The 16,678-nt window shown below is 49.5% G+C and overlaps 1 protein-coding gene across 1 annotated transcript in view; it reads right to left on the bottom strand.

The window, feature by feature from the left end:
• The window catches only part of NIBAN2 (niban apoptosis regulator 2), a 109,739-nt gene extending 94,509 nt beyond the window's left edge, over window positions 1-15,230 (bottom strand). The window contains exon 1 of the mRNA XM_084821412.1: window positions 14,982-15,230. Within this exon, the coding sequence (XP_084677538.1) occupies window positions 14,982-15,036 (55 nt within the window). The 5' untranslated portion in view covers window positions 15,037-15,230. The remainder of the gene's footprint in view (window positions 1-14,981) is intronic.
• Between the last annotated feature and the right edge of the window lie 1,448 nt (window positions 15,231-16,678).

Genomic DNA, 16,678 nt, shown 5'->3' with positions numbered 1-16,678 from the left:
TGAGTCATACCCTTGTTTGGAAAAGCTTTTAAGGATCTCTTGCAGCTTTCAGACTGGCCTTCAAATAACGCTGGGGGTTTTTTTTAAAGAAAAAATCTTTTTTTTTTTTCCAATTTAGCTTGGTCTCATCTATTGTGGTTATGAAACCTTTTACTGCACTGGATCATACCGGTTTTATTTTAAGCCGCCAGGAGGTTCTTTAAAGTCAGTGGAGTAGAAATTAAAGACAGCAGCACCTGGAGAAGCAAAGTCCAGCTCTTAAAGGCAGGAATAAAACTGCAACTTAAAATACATTGAACCGAGGTAGGAAATGTGGTGGCCTCTGTGTATTTCAGACTACGACTCCCATAAGCCCCAGCCAACACAACCAATAGTGAGGAATTGTGGGAGCTTATTATATACACATACACACACACACACACCACATTTTTTCCTACTTAAGGAACCCAAGGTGGCATACATAACCCTCCTCCTCTCCATTTTACCCTCACAACAACCTTGTGAGGTAGGTCAGGCCAAGAGTCCGTGACTGGCCCAAAGTCACCTAGTTAGCTACCATAGCCGAGGGGGGACAAGAACCCGGATCTGCCAACTCCCAGTCCAACATTCTAGCCACTACACCACACTGGTTGCAAGGTTTTATTATTTTAAAATTATTGTACATTGCCGTGATGACTTTTTAAAAGATAGGGAGGCATATAAATGCTAATAATAACAAATGAATAAGTTAATAAAGATGCAATCCCATAAATGCTTAGACCAAAAAAAAGCCCCACAACTCCCAATCCAGAACATCTGTAATCCAGAACATCTGTAATCCAGAACATCTGGAGGGTGCCAGATTGCCTACCTGTGAAATAGCATTCCCATGTGTTCAAAATGCTTCACAAGCATTATCGAGTTGGAATACTTACAACCCCGACCTGTTGTACTCCAGATGTGTTGGACTGCCACACCAACCATCCCCAGCCACTGGCTGGGGATGGTGGGAGTTGTAGTCCAACCATCTGGAGGGCACCAGGTCAGAGAAGGATGCTGTAGGGAAACTCAGTATTATTATACACCATATTACAGATGGAAACTGAGGCGGGGGGGGGGCATGCTGAAAACCACCTAACGCTTCACCTCCATTAGGCTTTCCGAAAGCCCCTTGGCTACTCCTAACTAGCGCTCTCCCCTCCCCAAACCAAACTCCTACGCTGAGACAGTACAAGACTAGAAAAACAAGCCCCATCAGAGTGCAGAGAGATGGATTTTTTTGCTCCTACGCTGTCCCCTCCCTGTAAGAGCATATTTGGAGGGAGAAAGACACACACACACAGAATCTGGGCACACAACCAGCAGCTCACGGCACAGCTCCTGGCACAAAAGCACCGATCCTCAATGCCAGGCTAGAAAGTCCAGCCCATCTGAGCCCAGCAGGGAAGGGAAGGGTCAAACAGACACCCTCCCAGAGCTTTCTCGCAAATGGAAGGGTAAATGTAAAGGGGAGGAGGAGGAAGAGAGCTTACTCGTCTCCCACCCAGACTGCAGAGTGTACGGAAAAAGAAAAGAAAGAAGTCTGGCTGCATTCAAAGGGCAACCCTTCTGGCAGCTTGGCGTGGGACAAGAGACGAGTGTTTCAGCCCCAGAATTTCTCTCCTCACTCCTGTTGCAAAAGCACAACACAGCTCAAAGCAAACACACACAGATCAGACCAAAAAAAAAAGGACTATTGCCCCTTTACAATGATGGGAAAGCAGTTTGGACAGTGCCAAGGGAAGGTGGGGGGGGAGTTGGTGTGGAAAGCCCTCCAACAGGCAACAAAAACAGGACCCCCCACCCAGGAAATGGGAATTCCCCCATAATGGAGGCGGGTGGCTCCGATGTCCATCGGGTGCTGTATTCACTCCAGGATTCGGTCAGAACCAGTCAGAACTCTAAAGGAGCTCTCCTGCATCAAAGGCGCAGAAAAGGGCAACTAAAATGATCGAGGGACTGGAGCATCTCCCCTACGAGAGAAGGTTACGACAGCTGGGATTGTTTAGCCTGGCAAAAAAGGAGGGTAAGGGGAGACATGACAGAGGCGTACAGAATTATGCACGGTGTGGAGAAAGTGGAGAGGGAGACATTTTTCTCCCTCTCTCAAAATACTAGAACCCAAGGAAGCTGATTGGTGGGAGATTCAGGACAGATCAAAGGAAGGACTTCTTCACACAGCGCAGAGTTAAACTGTGGAAGTCGCTACCATGGGATGGAGGGATGGCCACCAGCTTGGATGGCTCAAAAGGGGTTGGACAAACTCCAGGAGGAAAAGGCTATCAATGTCTGCTAGTCCTGATGGCTATATACTACCTTCCGTATCAGAGGCAGTATGCCTGTGTACACCCGTTGCTGGGGAACATGGGTGGGAGGGTGCTGTTGCGCTCCTGCCCTGCTGGTGGCTTCCTGGTCGACAGCTGGTTGGCCACTGTGTGAACAGGATGCTGGACTAGATGGACCCTTGGTCTGATCCAGCAGGGCTCTTCTGATGTTGTTATGAGTTAGGCCAGAGCCTAATGGTGCTTCATTGCCCCAGTAGATGGCCATATGCTACCTCCAGTATCAGAGGCAGTGTACCTATGAACACCAGTTGCTGGGGAACATGGGTGGGAGGGTGCTGTTGCACTTGTGTCTTGCTTGTGGGTTCCTGGTCAACAGCTGGTTGGCCACTGTGTGAACAGAACGCTGGACTAGATGGACCCTTGGTCTGATCCAGCAGGGCTCTTCTTATGTTCTTATGTTCCAAGGTGCTATCCAAGCTCCATACCTTAGAGAGCTCTGATGTACCTTCACTGAAATGTAGTTCCACAAATGGAACTCTGACTGTTACGCAAGGAGCCAAGAAGGCGTCAGATAGAGAACCGGTGTGGTGTAGTGGTCAGATCAGCCCTCCAGACGTTTTGCACACAGACTCCCAGCATTCCTGACCATTGGCCACACTGCCCGGGGCTGACGGGAACTGAAGTCCAAAGACATCTGGAGGGCATCTGGAGTGGCAAGAAATTCACATGTTGGTGGGAGGGCCCATTACGTAAGTACTAGGAAGGTGAACTGATGGAAGGGGAGGGCATTTTCTTTGCCTCTCAGTGTCAAACCAAGCTGTGCCATGCAACGTCCAAGGCCAAACTCAATGGAACGCAGAAGATGTGAAAAGGTTCCTTTCTGAGAAGGCTTTCTTCCTGATCAGCACCACCCTGCCTCCCCCAGCAGTTTCTCTCCCCAAGAGGAAAAGCTATAGGGGATGCTGAAATAATAATATTTTGTGCCCCACCCTGTGGGAAACACAGCTGGGAGAGAGAGATTTGGGGCAGAGCAACAGCAAGAAGAGAAAGAGAGAAGAACATACAAAGAGCCCTGCTGGATCAGACCAAAGGTCCATCTAGTCCAGCATTCTGTCCACACAGTGGCCAACCAGCTGTTGATCAGGAACCCACACCAGGACATGAACGCAACAGAACCCTCCCACCCATGTTCCCCAGCAACTGGTGTACACAGACATACTGCCTCTGGTGCTGAAGATAGCACATAGCCCTCAAGCCTCGTAGCCATTGTTAGATTTCTCCTCCAGGAATTTTTCTAACCCCCTAAGTACACACTAATCAAATTTGCAGCCTCTCATCTTCCTGGCAGCTATTATTATTATTATTATTACAACTACTACTACTACTACCACCACCACCACTATACCACCCCATAGCTGAAGCTCTCTGGGCAGTTTACAAAAGTTAAAACATTAGAATGTTTAAACAAAGTTTACCAAAGGTTTTAACAAAGTTTAAAACCATTTACATAAAACATACCGACAAACAACATATAACTAAAAACAACTATGAACTAAAAACAATTTGTTTAAAAAATCCAGCAATAAAACACAGCTTAAAATAACACAGTTTAAGAATAATATACAGAAGTCCGCAAAAGAAACAAGAGTTCTAAAAAGGAAAGGCCTGCTAGAATAACCGCGTCTTTAATGCCTGCTTAAAAACCTTCAGTGTGGTCAGCAGGTGCATTTCAACCGGCAGGTCGTTCCACAACTGAGGGGCAGCGAAGGAAAAAGTCCCCTTGCGTGTGGCTGCCAGTCTCACATTAGGTAGCCACAGCAAAGACCCCTCAGAAGACCTTAGGTGGACTGGGACATAGGGGAGAAGGCGGAGCTCCCTAAGGTACCTTGGACCTAGGCCATGTAAGGCCTGAAAGGTAAGAACCAGCACTTTACAATTCGCTCGGAAACAAATTGGCAGCCAGTGTAAAGATTTTTAAACCAGTGTAATGTGGTCTCCACGGGGGGTCCCAGAGACCAACCTGGCTGCCACGTTCTGTACCAGTTGAAGTTTCCAAACTAAATATAAAGGCAGGCCCAGTTACAGCGCATTGCAGAAATCAAGCCTAGAGGTTACCAGCGCATGCACCACTGTTACCAGGTCCGCATGTTCCAGGAATGGGCGTAGCTGAAAGTTGATAACAGGCACGTCTCACTGTCACCTCCACCTGATGTGCCAGGAGAAGGGTTGGGTCAAGAAGCCCCCGCAAGCTACGTACTTGCTCCTTCAGGGGGAGTGCAACCCCATCCAGAACTGGCTGACATACCTCAATACCTGAATTAGGACCCTTCATGATGAGCGCCTCTCTGTTGCCTGGATTCAATTTCAGCTTGCTCTCCCTCATCCAGCCCACTACCGACTTCAGGCAGTCATTCAGAGGAGTCATACCTTGGATAAAAATGTTATGAAGAAATAGATTTGGGTGTCATCAGCATGCTGATAACACTCAGCCCCAAACCTCCTGATGATCTCTCCCAGCAGTTCCATGTAGATATTGAACAGCATCGGGGACAGAATGAAGCCCTGAGGGACTCGACATAATAGTTCCTTTTTTGAGGAACAACTATCCCCGAGCGACACCATCTGGAACCATCCTGAAAGAAAGGAGCAGAACCACTGCAGAGCAGTGCCCCCAACCCCCTCAGGCGATCCAGAAGGATACCATGGTCGATGGTACTGAATGCTGCTGAGAGATCCAAAAGAATCAACAGGGATTTGTTCAGTCGTTCAGTCGTGTCCGACTCTTCGTGACCCCATGGACCATAGCACGCCAGGCCTTCCTGTCCTGCGCTCTCTCCCGGAGCGCAACAGGGATGCACTCCCCCTATTAATTCCCAGGCAAAGATCACCCACCAAGGCGACCATGGCAGTTTCAACTCCATATGCCACCCTGAAGCTGGTTTGAAATGGGTCCAGATAATCAGTTTCATCCAAGACTGCTTGGAGTTGAATGGACACTGCCTTCTCCATTACCTTGCCCAAAGATAAATATAGTCCTGAGTCTCCCATCTCTTTTCTAAAATTTGGCCCTTATGTTCAGAATACTGGCCATCTCCCCACCACCCGCTCCATCCCAGTGTCACCGGGATAGGTTTGAGGGTTAGGCTGGAGCACAGATAGAAGAATCCTGTTGTCCCTTTAAAAAGAAGCAGCACCATGTTTTATAAAGGCACCGAAAAATAGTTCTGCTCTGTTTAGCATGGGTTTTAACTACAGCTGGAGTCTTCTGACAATTTAATTGTTAAAGTTGCAAGCAATTTGGAGAAGATGCCAAGGAGAACAAGAGAATGAGGATGGTGGGTATGGCACAGACTGGCAAGAGCATAAAAACATAAGTCCAGAGACCAAGCAAACAGGAAAAAGGATAAAGAGTGACATCTTTTAAATATTAAGAACTGCACTTTGATAGTGGCTCAAAGCAGAAATCAAGCTACCAAGAGGTGGCTTGATTTCCATAAGACAGAGTGATGGCCACTAATGTGGACAGCTTTAAATGGGGGTTAGACAAATTCCTGGAGGAGAAGGCTATCAATGGCTACTAGTTCTGATTGCTCTATGCTACCTCCAATATCAGAGGAAGTAAGGCTATATATACCGGTTGCTGGGGAACATGGGCAGGAGGGTGCTGTTGCACTCAAGTCCTGCTTGTGAGATTCCCATTGGCAGCTGGTTAGCCACTGTGTGAACGGAATGCTCGACTAGATGGACCCTTGGTCTGATCCAGCAGGGCTATTATGTTCTTAAGCCAAGCCACGATGAAGACAGCTTAACTACAGTTTAGTGTGATGGCTGAATTTCCTAACTGGGCAGCAAACCAAGATCAGAAACCATGATCCAAAGTGGGTTTGCAAACCAGGGTTTGCATTAACTATAGTTTGGTATGATGCCTGAATTGACAAGCCTGCCTCAGTTATGGCCATCACTATGATGCCAGAGCAGAGAACAGATGCAGACAAGGATCTCTAGGCACTGGCATGCCTGGGATTCTTGGATGTGCAATCTTCAGTGCGATGCGCAAAGGGGCAGTTGATCACGTTCCTGTGGAAGGATATGATCAACCCAAAGCTATAATACATTCTTCCTCCCTTCCCTGTATACACTCCTAAGGATCCTAGCAGAGGGTGGAGGGGACAAGAGAGGAGCTTGTATGGGCAGGGAGGAGAAGCAGGCAGGAGTGAGGTCCTAATGAAAGAACAAACCACAGGACATGGCACCTGACTGCAGGATTAAGCCACTCCCAAGCTTGGGGACATGGAGTCAGCTGGTTTTGCGTAGCACACGTGAATATGAATCCAATATTCATGGTTGAGGTTCTCAGTGACAGTTAGCACAAACCATGGTTAGAAGCACTGACTGAATTGCACCAGTGAGAGTTAAGTACTAATTCCAACACAAAAACTGAAACGTAGCAAACCCGCATTTTCATGAAGAATGACTGGGACACTGGGACCTTAGGCATGTGCTTTGAAAGAAGAAGATCCCATGTTCACTTCCTGGCATCTCCAAGTAAATGGGAGAAGCAGTGGAGGCTGGTGGCTCCAATGTCAGTGGGGTGATTAATTCATTCCGGGTCCCAGTCAGAACTCTACAGGAGCTATTTGGAGAGCTCCTTTAGAGTTCTGACTGAAACCTGGAGTGGAATCACTGCCCCACTGACATTGGAGCCACCAGCCACCACTGGGTAGCAGGTAGAGTGAAAGACTTGTGCGCATGATCCTGGGGAGTGGCTGCCAGTAGTAGACCAGCCTTCTCCAACCCGGTGCCCTCCAGAGTAGACAGTACTGGGCTATAGGAACAAAGAGCTGGACCTCTTTGCTCCTATACAAAGGCAGCTCTTCGTATGTTCTACGTTGAATTTCCAGGGAAAATCAATGAATAGATTAGCTTCTTCCCCTCCCAGACTCAGAGTTATTTTCCTACAAAATCATGGCCAATTTGGCATCACATCCAACTTAATAAAATTAAAAGCAGAACCACTTCTTCACATTCCTTCACAGATATTTCTCTTTGGTGGCGAAAAACATATTGCTGGAATTGGCTCTCGGACCTGAGCAGCAGACCGAAATCCAAGGAAGACAAAGGACCAGTTAAAATGTTCAGGGACAAGGTTCAAAACGACCAAAGAGATGGGCAGGAGACAAACCGCTACCGGAATTGGTGGGGTCGCCCGTTCTGAATGAATAGTTCCCTCTCGAAGTGAGTTTGACCCAGTCAGTGAATAGTCCCCAATCCATCTCACCCATCACTTAAGACACAAAGGCTCTCTCATCAGCACAAATCATGGCGGGCAAGGCTGTAATGTCCAAACTGACAAACCATGGTTTGCAGTCAGCCAACAGATTACATTCAGAAACCATGGTCTGTGGTGGCTTTGCAACTAGGGTGAGACACAACGTCTGAAATGACAAACCAGCATTCTGGCTGCTGTTCTGCCTCCGGAGCGCGTTGTGCCACAGAAATGACAGTAAACTTACAAAGCAGGGAAAATGGAAAACGAACTCAGAGAACCATCTCTAACCATAGTTTGCATACCGGGCATTTGGAAGCCTGAGCAACGCGTTCGGTTCTCAGCGATGGCTGGTATAAATAACGACTTGGCAGGATGCCTGAACCGAGCATAAGCCTCAGGGCAGGGCCTGTGCCTTATTTCAAGCGCAGGGCCTCATTTACGTAGGCACTCGAGAAATAATATTAAGAGTAGTCACAGTGAATGCCTGAGTCAGGGCCATTCCACACATGCCACATGCAAACATGTGGAGGCACATTATGAGTGCGCCTGCATGACCGCACATTCACGCATTGTATTTTTAGGAGCGATCTTCAGTGCGATGCGCAAAGGGGCAGTTGATCACGTTCCTGTGGAAGAATATGATCAACCCAAAGCTATAATACATTCTTCCTCCCTTCCCTGTATACACTCCTAAGGATACTAGCAGAGGGTGGAGGGGACAAGGGAGGAGCTTGTTTGGGCAGGGAGGAGAAGCAGGCAGGAGTGAGGTCCTAAAGAAAGAACAAACCACAGGACATGGCACCTGATCACAGGATTAAGCCACTCTCAAGCTTGGGGACGTGGAGTCGGCTGGATTTGCGTAGCACACGTACAGCTGCAATAAACTGAGGGGCGGCACTGGGCCTCAGAGGGACAACTGCCCAGAACCAGCCCCAAGGCATCAGGAAGGAAGAGATTTTGAGCTGCAAACATTCGGGGGGGAGAGGAAAGACCTTCAGAAGGATTCTTGGAACATATTATTGGCTCCCACATCCACTGAGAAAACTCCTTGGGACATCCAGGCCTTTAAGGGTTGAGATTATATATAGTTTGTCAGCCAATGCTACAGAAGGAAAAATCATTTGATTTACTTTTCTACAGATCTGTGCTGGGGCTTTGTTATTGCTCCTGTGCCCGTTTGAAACCCCCTTTGCTTGGGTTTAACCAAAGACCTGTCACTCGAACCATAGTTCACACTTGTGATTTTGAGAAACTAGTCAGCAAATCTAAATTGATTCTTTTTTAAGATTACAGATTAATCTTTCAAATATTAGAGCAATAGGCAAGGGCAGAGGCTCTGAGGCATTTGTCTGTGGCCTATGGCATCTCCTTGGAATCTTAACAATCCAACTGTTCCAGTTTGTTCTTTAAAAAAAAAAAAGGGAAACAAAGTCTCTAGACCTCATGAGTAGTATGAAAACATGATGGCTGCTATACCAAGGAGGCAAAAGAGAGTACTGCTAGTACAAATGAAAGGTGTGTTTTGTTTTGTTCTGAAACTATTTGAACTAGTTTCCACGAAGATTTTCCAAGAACCCACTCATACATCTTGCATTTGTAGGGAATAATGTAAGGAAAATATGCTCCCTCTATTCAGACATCACACCAAACCAAGGCTAACAAATCAACAAGGCATGGTCTGTGATCCGATGGCAAACTAGACTAACAAGCCCTGGTTCCAAGTGGGGCTGCAAGCCACAGAGCGTGCTAAGCTTGGTTTGGTGTGATGTGACCAAGGCCATTTGGAAGATCAGATGATCCAACTGGCTAACAAGGCCATAGCCCAGGGCCTGGGATTTCCCTAATACGGGCTGGTGCAATCTACATATGTTCCATTAAGCCTCTCAGCCACCCACAGACTAGCAGAAATGCCTGTAGCTCCCAACACAGTTTCCTAAGAACTCTACAGCTCTGGCCAAGTTAAGACCCTAGAGATGCCCAGCTTCCACAGAAATCAATTCCACAATGATTCAGAGATCTGCGAGGGGGAAGGGATGAGGGAAGGCTCTAGAATGACCAGTCCTTCCTTTCCCACCAATGGGGCGACTCATCCGTTCCAGTTGGTCATGAAGCCACTTGAGTCATCATGGGATGACCCTTTCGGTATTCAGCTGGGTGCATGGCAGAGGAAATCACGACTGGAAGTCAGCTGCTCCTACCACGGCTGCCCTAGGATTTTGTGCAGGGTGGATAAACACTTTGAACATGCTCAGGAGCATGTCACACAATCAAAGAGCTGGAAGGGACCTTGGAGGTCATCTAGTCCAATCCCTGGGGCAAAGCCGATTCCATCTTCACTTCATCCATTTGAAGCTTTTCAAGGGGATGGAAGCAAACATAACACAAGCTGGAGGGCTGAGATGCTCAGGCGTCCTTTGAGAAGGGTCCAGAGCTCCATGGGAAAGCACCAACTTGGGAAGGGCCCAGCACTCCATGGGAAAGCACCAGCTTGGGAAGGGCCCAAGTTCAGTCATGGCATCTCCAGTTAAAAGGATCAGGGAACATGTACGGGGAGAGATTCTCTGCTCAAGACCTGGGACAGCCGCTGCCAGTCACAGTAGGCAGCACCAGGTTAAATCAGTCGAGCACTCTGACCTGTAGAAGGAAATTTCCCATGCATGCTCCTTAAGAGACAGATTTAAAAACAACTTAATTCCACTTGAATTTGGCTCCAACGCCTCTATTCCAAAAATTAGAGACAAGGAATTCTCCTCCCCCAACCACTGGGTACTTCTATTTTATTTTTAAACACTCTAGCACAAATATAATGGCCCTACGTGGTCACCTTGCCATGCCTTCCACATCCCGGAAGAGAGCACACCTTCAAAAAAAGGCCATTACGGGAAAAGGTGCATGAGCATTTACCGGTCCGCTGCAGGATCAACCCCTTTGCTCTCAATAACACGTGCAAGAAATGGAAGAGGTGCTGCAGGCTACGCTGAGGACCCATAAAGGGCATGAGCATTGCCCGAATTACAGCGGGGAGGCAGAGGGAGTCGCCGAGCCCCTTTACCTTTAAGCTTTTGTGGGTGTGACGGATGAGGGGGCAGGACTGGTTGGGCTGCATTTATGATTTTCTGTTTTACGAATCGTAGCTGTTTTACGGTCAAACTAAGCATGGCATTATTCACGTAATTGCGTGCGTGGGTATGTGCGTGGGAGAGAGATGGGGGGGCGTGTTAACTAAATAGCAGTTGCGTTGAGACCTATCCAGAGCACCCCATCCCACTCCCACACCCTTGGCTATTTGTGTCAGGAATAGAAATTATTGTAAGAAATAAATTAAATTAAACAGTGACTGGATAACTGGATTGGCTAAATGGATTTCCTTTAAGGACCACCCTACCCCTTCCTTCCCCACCCTCATAATTCAAGCACTTCCAGCATACACACACACACCCATGAACCTCCACTGACTAGAGCTGGAGGCTAAACATGGAAGACAAGCTGAGAAAGGCAAGAGGTCAAGGCGGAGAATTTACAGGGTCCAGGGAGGCTGGCTGCAGCCTCGCCAATTATTGACTTACAGGGGAGGGGAGAGAAGCAGACGGAGCTGACAGCTGACCTCTCCTACTCCACCCCCCCTTATTAGGGTCAATCCCGTATCTGCAGGCAGCAATTAGCATGGCCTCCCACTCCTTTTTCCCAGCCTATAATCAGTCTGACGCCTCCTCCAGCAAAAGAGCAATTGTGTAGACCGGCTACAAAACAGTCCAGTTCAGAGGGAGCGGGGGAAGGATGGGGGACGATCCCTCCCCAAAGGAGCCATACATCCCACTCCCCACACCCCAGGCTCCAGGGCTGGGGAGAGCGCAAGGCGCTTTTGCCGACCAATCTGTCTAGGAAAAGTAAACTCAGGTTGGCAACTCAGCCAAGGCCAAAGAGTGCTAAACTGCACACACCTGCAACACACAGTTGTGTAAATTATATATTATAATATAAGGGGGAAAGGGACAAAAACTGTATGTACACAAAAAGGACCCCAAGAGTAACAGCACAATAGCTTGTCCCCTTTCCCTGTATACATATTGTTTTTGTCCCCTTTCCCCTTATATTATAATGTCATATAATTCAGACTCGTGCCGCTGTGTGCAGTTTAGCATTCTTGGGTCTTGTTTTGGTACAACCGGCGACTCAGCCAAGCCTTGTGGCATAGTAGCCGGGGTGTGGGACTTGGCACTGGGAGACCTGGCCTCAAATCTTCGCTCACACACAACGCTTCCAGGGCCAGTCCGTATCTCTCAACCCAACCCACATTGCAGGGTTGTTGTTCGGCTCTTTGGGAGGGGAGAACGCACCCCCTATATGCTGCATCCAGCTCCTTGGAGGAAAAGTGGGGATAAAAATAATAGACATAATCGCTTTCATGTTATGTTTTAAACAAGATTTGGTTCTGATCTGTATTTTATTGTTAGCTGCCTTGGAAAGGTGAGATACAAATTTAAGAAATATTAACTCCAGCTGGGAAGGTGTGCGTCAGGAGAGGGGAACGTGAAGCCCTGCGGATGTGGTTGGGCTCCAACACCCATCAGCCCCAGCCAGCAATGGTAAGAGGTGATGGGAGTTGTAGTCCAGTGACATCTGGAGGGCCACAGGTTCACGGCCCCTGACAGACACCCAGATCCCTCAAGCTGAGAGGGGGGTTGACCCTTTGCCAACACTCCTACAGGCTGTCCACCTTTGCCTTAAAAATGGCAGGTGTGTAGGCTGCTTGTGGTTTCTCTGCAAAGGGGGACCTGTTCTCCACCCATGCTCAGGGGCATTTTTCCAGCTGTTCCAAGCCTGTGCTCCTCACCATTCAGGCAAGGTCCCCAAACTCATCCTTGGCACAAATTAAACGCTGCCAGGAATGCTGCATGCATGCAAACACAGCCCCATACAGGAGGGGTAGACAACCTGTTTGGGCCTCCAAGTATTTCATAGAATAGTAGGGTTGGAAGGGGCCTACAAGGCCATCAAGTCCAACCCCCAATTTTGGACTACAACTCCCATCAGCCCCAGTCAGCATGACCAATGGCCAGGGATTAAAGGCGTTGCAGTCCAAAACACCCAGAGGGCACTGAGCAGTCTCCCTCTGGCATCTCCAGAAAAAAAGGCATGGGGGGGGACCGGGGCGGGGGCAAAGAAGCCAGCTGCAAAGATTTGGGCACCTAAGATTTTTCTAGCCCTGCTTGGAGATAAGCAGCCAGGTAAGCAGTTTGTGATCTCAAGCACCTTGAAAGCAAACCGCTTCGGGAAAAAATCAACAGGGCATACCACCAGGGAAGAAAGCTGAACAGGGCTGGCAAAAGCTCTTATCGGCTAATGGCTCAAGTTTATGACCACTCGTAAGGCTGCCTGCGCACAGAGTTGCACCCTCTGCCGCGCCACGGTGATCCACCCAGAAGAATGGCCGCTCCCCGATTTTGCGATCACCATGCCGAAGCAACGAATTCCTGCTTTGCCAGCAAACGTTCACCGAAACTAAAAGCACCCCCCCAGACCTGCCCATGTGACCCTTCCACCAGCAGAAATCCAACAGGATACCCCTCCCTCGGAAACTGCTTAGCCTCCAATGCCATGGAAGAAGCGACACCTGTGTAATTTCAGCCTGTCATGCAGTTTGTATAGGTTTGGAAGCCCTACATCGCACACTCAAAACCTCTTAGTGAAGGGCACACACATTAAGTACGATGATATTTTCCCCCGTTTTATCCTTATCTCTTTTCCCTCTTGCCCATTTTACACTGCAAGCCCCTTGGGAGCAGGGACCTGTTTATTTCTCAGGCCCATAGCCAGAACTGTTTTCGTGGCAAGGGCATCTCTGCAGGACATTTGAAGCATTAGCACAGGTAGCTCATTACATTTAAGAAGTGAGCAATCAGGCAGAATCCAGCCTGTACTTTTCCGTCCACCTACACAGCCTTATATTGCGACAAACAAAAGGATCTATCAGCTTACTTTTTCTAAATAAGTGAAGGCCAAAAAGTAGAGCGTTGTGGCAAGATTGGGAAGACCTGGGTTCAAATCCCTACTCAGCAGTGACGTTCCCTGGCAGCACAACCCTATGCATATTTCCTCAGAAACAAGTACAGTTTGTGTCCAGTGAGACTTACTGCCCAGTAAGTGTGTTACCCAATGCAGCCTGGGTGACCTTTGGTCACTCTCTCTGTCAGCCTGAACCACCTCACAGGGTTGTTGTGAGGATATAGGAGGGGAAGACACCACATACATTCCTATGAGCTCCTTAGCGGAAAGACAGGATAAAAATGTAACACAAATTAATAATAATAATAATAATAATAATATGCTTGAGGGGAGGGCAGTCCCCGTCTGCCCTCTTCCCCCATGTCCGTTACTGCCCTGGTTTTACAGACACATAAAGGCCCTGATTGTACATTTTAAACTGCATGCTCCTCAGGGCAGAAACCTAACAGTTTTTGCCTACTGTAATACGGAAAAGTCTTCCCATAGGGCAGCCTTCCCCCCCCCCACTGGGCACACTGGGGATGTGGGGATGCTTTGGACTACAGCTCCTAGCATTTCTGACCATTGGCCATGCTGAATAGGAATGATGGGAGTAGAAGTCCAAACCTTCTGCAGGGCGCCTGGTTGGGGAAGGCTGCTGTATGATGTCAGGAGGACTAGAAGTCTGGCTAATAGGTGGCCACAAGAGCGCCAGCCTCTTTTTTCCTGACCAAGGGACAGCACGCGGGGGTCGGAAGGTGGGGAGGGGGGAGAGAGGGGGGGAGGGAGAGGGAGGGAGAGAGAGAGAGAGAGAGAGACGGGCTCCTCCTTCGCTCCCCCCCCAAACGCAAACAGCCTTTGCACAGACTTGCTTCTCAAGCAGGCGGCCCCGCTCCTCCCCGCCCCCCGTCTCCCTCCCTACTCCAGAAGCAAGGAGAGGGCGAGGTTGTAGAAAACTTCACAAGACTTGCAACGTGGAGAAAAGGGACAACACCCCCCCCCCCGCCTCCAACAACAGGAAAGCTACAAAAAGCCAAGCAGGAGCTGGACGGCTGGGGCGCTGACCCCCCCACCCATTGTCTTTCTTCTTCTTTTCCCCCCTCGTTCGCGCCTTGTTCATCTTTCTAACCCAGCCACCCATCTCCAAAAAACCCCTCTCTGCTTAAAGTCGCCGACCATACTTCGTATCACCCAGAATAGGTGATACAAACGGTCGCGTCATCCGCATCAGAATTCTAGTGAAATAATCAGGATTATTCACACACACACACGCGCACACGCGCGCCCCCCCCCCCGCCAGTTTTGCAGCCACGGTTCCCATCCCAGAATTGAGGGGCTGGCGGGGGCGTCCCGGCGACACCAGCGCGCCCCCCCACACACACACAGACACACCTGGAACCCAGCTGCGCCCCTGCCGGGCTCACCTGCGATGAACTGGCGGCGGCTGTCGTCCAGGTGCGCCGAGACCACGTCTCCCATGGCGGCGGCGGGTGCGAGGCGAGCGGGCGGCGGCCACGGGAGCGGCCGGAGGAAGGCGGCGATGCCCGGCTAAAGGCGCAGAGGAGAGGGGCCCCGGCGGGCGCTCCGCTCCATGGGCGGGCGGATGAGCGAGCGAGCGAGCGAGCCCGTGCGCGCTGGCCCGCCCTTGCGCCCGCCTCGCCCGCGGCGCGCTCCTTCCTCCTCCCCACGACACGCCTCCCGCCGCCCGCCCCCGCGCTTCTGCGGGGCTTCTTCGCGAAGGGCTGCTCGCGTGGGCTCCGGTGCGGCCGCCCCGGGGGACCGGAGGGCGGGCGCGCCGCGCGAGCCGGATCCTTCCCCCATCGCCACGGCCCCCAAGAGTACGACGATCGCGGTGGAGGGACAAAGAGAGAGGCAGGCGGGGAGGGAGAAAGAAACAAAGGACGCAGGCAACAGCGAACGTCAAGGGTCGAATCCGCTGTTACTCCTACTTAGAGTAGACCCACTGAAATGAAGGGGGCGTCAGTTAGTCCTGGACCCATTGAAAAGACTGGGAGTTCAGTTAGTCCCAGACCACTGAAATGAAGGGGGAGTCAGTTAGTCCTAGACCCACTGAAGAGAATGGGAGTTCAGTTAGTCCTGGACCCACTGAAATGAAGGGGGCGTCAGTTAGTCCTAGACCCATTGAAGAGAATGGGAGTTCAGTTAGTCCTGGACCCACTGAAATGAAGGGGGCGTCAGTTAGTCCTAGACCCATTGAAGAGAATGGGAGTTCAGTTAGTCCTGGACCCATTGAAAAGACTGGGAGTTCAGTTAGTCCTAGACCCACTGAAATGAAGAGGTCGTCAGTTAGTCCTGGATCCATTGAAAAGAATGGGAGTACAGTTAGTCCTAGACCCACTGAAATGAAGGAGACATGAGTTAGTCCTGGACCCATTGAAAAGACTGGGAGTTCAGTTAGTCCTAGACCCACTGAAATGAAGGTGGTGTCAGTCCTAGACCCATTGAAAAGACTGGGAGTTCAGTTAGTCCTAGACCCACTGAAATAAAGGGGGCGTCAGTTAGTCCTAGACCCATTGAAAAGACTGGGAGTTCAGTTAGTCCTAGACCCACTGAAATGAAGGTGGAGTCAGTTAGTCCTAGACCCATTGAAAAGAATGGGAGTTCAGTTAGTCCTGGACCCATTGAAAAGAATGGGAGTTCGGTTAGTCCCAGACCCATTGAAAAGAATGGGAGTTCAGTTAGTCCTAGACCCACTGAAATGAAGGTGGCGTCAGTTAGTCCTGGACCCATTGAAAAGAATGGGAGTTCAGTTAGTCCTGGACCCATTGAAAAGAATGGGAGTTCGGTTAGTCCCAGACCCATTGAAAAGAATGGGAGTTCGGTTAGTCCCAGACCCATTGAAAAGAATGGGAGTTCAGTTAGTCCTGGACCCATTGAAAAGAATGAGAGTACAGTTAGTCCCAGACCCACTGAAATGAAGGGGACGTCACTTAGTCTTGACTAACTGAAGTCCCCTTTCAATAGGTCAACTCTAAGTAAAATCCACATTGGATACTACCCCCTCCCCCTTCCCAGACTAAGCGTGACTACACGGAAGTAAGCCTCACTGAGCTCGATGGGCTTTACTCCAGGGCAATCACCTGTGCAACGCATTTTGGCT

This window comes from Heloderma suspectum, chromosome 14 (assembly GCF_057233095.1).
Source record: "Heloderma suspectum isolate Gila_16-S chromosome 14, 16-S_ref, whole genome shotgun sequence".
Taxonomy (NCBI): domain Eukaryota; kingdom Metazoa; phylum Chordata; class Lepidosauria; order Squamata; family Helodermatidae; genus Heloderma; species Heloderma suspectum.
The sequence above is the reverse complement of the archived record's forward strand: the minus strand, read 5'-3'. Positions and strand labels throughout refer to the sequence as shown.